The sequence below is a fragment of the Zingiber officinale genome, chromosome 11B (genome assembly GCF_018446385.1).
Source record: "Zingiber officinale cultivar Zhangliang chromosome 11B, Zo_v1.1, whole genome shotgun sequence".
Lineage (NCBI taxonomy): Eukaryota > Viridiplantae > Streptophyta > Magnoliopsida > Zingiberales > Zingiberaceae > Zingiber > Zingiber officinale.
Genome location: NC_056007.1, coordinates 7,606,448 through 7,611,348, shown reverse-complemented (window position 1 = coordinate 7,611,348; position 4,901 = coordinate 7,606,448). Strand labels below are relative to the sequence as shown.

General features: G+C 34.1%; 1 protein-coding gene across 1 annotated transcript; it reads right to left on the bottom strand.

The window, feature by feature from the left end:
- Nucleotides 1-1,636: 1,636 nt before the first annotated feature.
- Nucleotides 1,637-4,446, bottom strand: LOC122033748 (probable polygalacturonase At2g43860). Its single transcript, XM_042592913.1, has 8 exons — nt 4,435-4,446; nt 4,216-4,332; nt 3,202-3,351; nt 3,097-3,120; nt 2,723-3,012; nt 2,277-2,385; nt 2,079-2,192; nt 1,637-1,870 (listed from the first exon to the last, which is right to left on the bottom strand). Exons 1-8 carry the CDS (start codon nt 4,444-4,446, stop codon nt 1,637-1,639), a joined length of 1,050 nt encoding a protein of 349 aa, XP_042448847.1.
- Between the last annotated feature and the right edge of the window lie 455 nt (nt 4,447-4,901).

The following is a 4,901-nucleotide window of genomic DNA, read 5'->3' as shown; positions in this document are numbered from 1 at the left end:
TGCATAGTTGTAGCAGATTCTACACAGTTGTAGCAGCTTCTGCACCGTTGTAGCAGCTACTGCACCATTGTAGCAGCTTCTGCATAGTTGTAGCAGCTTCTGCACAGTTGTAGCAGCTACTGCATAGTTATAGCAGCTTCTGCACCATTGTAGCAGCTATTGCATAGTAACTGCTACAAGTTGTAGCAGCTACTGCATAATAACTATTACAAGTTGTAGCAGCTACTGCATAGAAATTGGTACAAGTTGTAGCAGCTATTGCATAGTAACTACTACTATACCATTGTAGCAGCTACTGCATAGTAACTGCTACAAGTTGTAGCAGCTACTTGCAGTAGTTGCTACAACATTGTATCATCACTACCATAATAATTTTTTACATATAATAGTAGGAGAGAGAAAATAAAATATCATTTTAATTTAAAAAAATAGAGAGAAAAGTTGTTGCATGCAGATGAGAGAGATTAAAAAATTTTATAGTTGTTGCATGCAGATGAGAGAGAAAAATTGTTGCATGCAGATGAGAGAGGGATTAAAAAAATTGAATTTTGACTGCGTAAGATAGCCCACGTCAGATTTCACTCACGGTTTATTACATACTATATATGTGTGTAAAATTTTTTATACATTTTGAAAGATTACATAACAAATAAAATTTTATACACATTAATTTTCCATGTCAATTTTCTATGGAAAATTCGGTTTTACCATATTCTGAGGTATTATAAATTAAATTTTTATATAAAAATTTATACACATGTGTTATATAAATTTTTATATTCTTACTAAATCTTATAAATTTAGCTATAAAATAAACTAACTTAATTAATTTAATCAATTCAAATTACATAAATATATTTATGAACTAACTTAATTAATTTAATCTAGCTAAATCTATCTATTTAAATTATTCAATTAAATATGAATTAATCAAATAAATCCTCTTAAATAAATAATTTAGTTTCGGACACTACATAAAATTTTAGTACTAGCAAAATTATGATGTGATAATCAAGCTGTTTTCCATATTACATCGAATCATGTGTTTCATAAGCGAACTAAACATATTGAAATTGATTGTCACTTCGTTCATGAAAAAATTTAACAAAACTTGATTTCTATATGATATCAAGATATGTGAAGATTGAAGAATAACTCAGAACATCTTTACAAAAGCTTTAAGTGGAGTTTGAGTTGATTATCTTTGTAAGAAGTTGAGTATGCACTCCAACTTGAGGGGGAGTATTATATATAATAGTTATGATATTTGTATATACTATTTATTACTATATTATCTCTATATATTAGGTAATATATATAGGTTAATTAGTTAAATTCTAATTTATATATAAATATGTCTACTCTTTAATAAAGTAGGTATTCTTCTCAAAATCAACGAGATGTGATACCCTTCTGATAAAAAAAAATGATGGATGATTTCAAAATATAGGGTGCCTAGACTTTTGCCCTTTATTTATTATAAAAATTTATCATTTTAACATTTATATGTGGCAACTCAACGTAAGAATGGCTGTAGACTTCAATATTCACCAATCCTTCCAAAATTTCATATTGCTGCTTGTTATTCCATTCAAGTAGATTGCAACATTACAAATATGTTAAACAACAGCTTAATTCATTGAGTCAAGCAAGGGACAGCAGGCGAGACTTTATCTTTTACGGATCCTTTGGCGTCGATGCAGTTAGACTGCACCTGCTGTCCTTGATTTGCAGACCACAAATTAACATTGTCCATGGTGATGCCGGTGCAAGGCACAGTTTGGCTGCAATTCAGAGCAATTGCTACACTACTCGTTGAGGTTCCTGTCACATAGAGATATTTCACATCGCTCACTTGGACTGCTGTTGTCTGTAGAGAATCAGCATCGTGAATGATCAACTTAATTACCCTTTTAGGAAATAAATTTAAAGTGGAAAATAATTATCAAAGTAAAGGAATGAGAAAAATTAACCAATAAATCAAATTAGCGGAAAAAATATAACCCCGCACGAGGTGTTGCGGCTGCACGAGGTGACCTTGCGCGGCCGCACGAGGTGAACTTAATTTTCCCTTTTACCTTTGATGCACAGCTGCTGTGAGGGCAGTAGTACTGATCTATAATTATGGGGTTACGCACTTCATTCATGTTAATATTCACAAATGATATGTTCCTCGCAAAGCCAGACCCTCCCTGCAAAGTTCAAAAATGTCAAGCAAGGCAGAGAGTGTGTATAAGTTGTGCTTATGAGTGATAATGGAATGTATTGTTGCTTGCCTGCCATGTTTTGATCCTGACTCCATTGGTCGTTTGGGACAAGTTGCAGTTGGAAACGTAGATGTCCGATGCTGTTGCCACGGTCCCAGCTATGCCCAAGCTCCCAATACTACAATCAAACATGAAATGGCTTCAAGGTTACTTTGAAATTCGTGAGCTCGATCGAGGTTACTATAGCGGAGTCAGCCCGGATGATCTACCCAGGCTGTGTGCCATGCCGACGTCGAAGCCTATGCTGACGCTCGGGTTAGCCTTCATTTTCTTTTTCATTTTTCCCTTTTTCTACAGTAAATTAAAATTAATGTTTTTCTCTTCTCACCGCTATCGGGCATCCGGGCTACAACCCGGGTAGGGTTGTACCTGACTCCGCCCTTGGCCGTTAGGCAATCATCGCGAGCTCCCGGCTAGGCCAAGCAGCTAGCTAGTATTGACTACTAAGTAAGTACCTTATTCCATGGCCAGGACCACATGCTACATTGTTGACAGAAACATCCACAACACCATCACTCATCGACACACAATCATCTCCTGTGCCAATTACGGAGTTTGTTACCATGACATGTTGGCTTTTCTGGATGTGGATGCCGTCGGTGTTGGGGCTGTCGCCGGGGGAGGAGATGGTGATCCCTCTGATGTCGACATTGGCGCTTCGCCCAACCGATATATGCATCATGGGGCTGTTGATCAGCTTCAACCCCGATATCTGTACATTTGTGCAACTCAGCAGCTCCAGACTCTGCATCATCACAATTACTTCATTAACAATCTCCACACTTGGATAACACTTCAAGTCTTTACTAATCTCTCTCAATCAACTTACATTGGCAGCTTCCATTGAACATTGCTGCAACACAAATTAAGTCGATCAAAAACATTCAGTTAGTGTCGAGATATACATAACTTAGAAAAGATATAAAAATTTTACATTTTTCTCTTTGCATGACCACCAGTTTGTCCCTTGGCCATCGAGCTCGCCGGAGCCGTAGATGTTTAGGCCGTTGATTCGAATGAAAAGAAGCCAGCTATTCAAGTTTTCTTTCCATATTTCATTTGTTCTTTTAAGATTTCCATCAACCTTTGGCACAAGAATAGCATGTCAGTCTTCCTCAAACATATACAATATCACATGATATGATATATATGTATACCAAGGGACGGGTTCTTGTACATTAAAAGATTTCATTTCGAAAGAATTAATTTAACTTTTTTGGTCTCAAAACTTGATTCGTTATTTAAAATGGATTTTGCAGTATTCATTGAAAGGAACAAATGAAAATACTTTAAATTTGTCCGATTGAGATACCTGAAATATATTACAAGTAAAAAGGAAAGAGATAGATCGAGAGGTCACTACTTTGTTATATAACTCGTGCTTAGTCGGCAAATGAAGCTTCAGATTCAAATCACATATCAAAATGAAAGAAAAAAAAAGAATGAGCTTTCCCTTCCTATCTTGCATCTATGCTACTTTTGCCCTAGTTAGTGGGTTTATTTCTCTTCTAATAAATATCTGAAGGTGGGCTGAAAATTTTCGTAGGCTAAGTAAAAAAGCTACACATGTAATGATTTTTTTTTTTTGAATTGAACTTTTGACGTGGAAGAGTGAATTTTAGTGGAGTAAATAATATATTATTTTAAAAAAAAAATTGGATTATGATTAGGTCAATCCTCAGTAAGATCCGTCGTGTGTTGTATACCTTTACGTGAACGTCATAGTTGCAAGGTCCTTGGAAAACAATGCGATCTAATAAAAATGTGTTCCCTGCCGGAATGAGTAAGGTGGAGGGTCCTGTGCTGTTGTGACAAATCGAACTCCATGCATTTACAAACGCCTAAATAAGAGGAAGAAGAAGAAAGAGTTTAATTAAGAAGAATCAAAAATATATATATATATATAATGATTCATCATGATGGATGTTGTTTTAATTAATTATCGCACTTGAGTGTCATCTGTGTTGCCATCTCCTTTGGCTCCAAAGTTTATGACGTTGTATGTTGGCTCATCAGCCAAAATCTCAGCAGCAAGAAGAAAGATCACAAAGAGACTGATAAGACCCTGATGAATCAAAATCAAAACACAGGAAAACAAATATATAAATCGTGTTTTTTTTAAAGAAAAAATAATAAAAAATGGAGATATAGCTTTTTTTTTCCTTACTCGTCTAGCCATTGTCAACTGTGATTCTTCAACTATGAGTTAGTTATATATAGAAATAACAGTGTTTGGAAAGAGTTAAAAATTGGAGATTTATATTGATTATTGCATTTAGATTATGTACAAATCTAATTACTTGTTTCTATGAGACAATTTAAAATAAAAAACAAAGTAAATTAAGTATGGGAATAATTAGTTCTTTATGGAATTAAGTAAAGAATGCATTTTTTCATGCAAATATATAATAATAAACAATTACGTTGCAATTTTTAAATGTATTATAGAAGATTAGAATAAGCTGAAATCAAATGGCCACCTTTAACGGGACTTGAGCATGAACAAATAAAAGGCTATATGTATTAAATTATTTAAATAAATTTATGTCAGATTCATAAATACAACCAAAATAATTTTTATATAATCGTATTTTTTAAATCCATGTTTATCTAGTTCTTACTATCCGATTACAT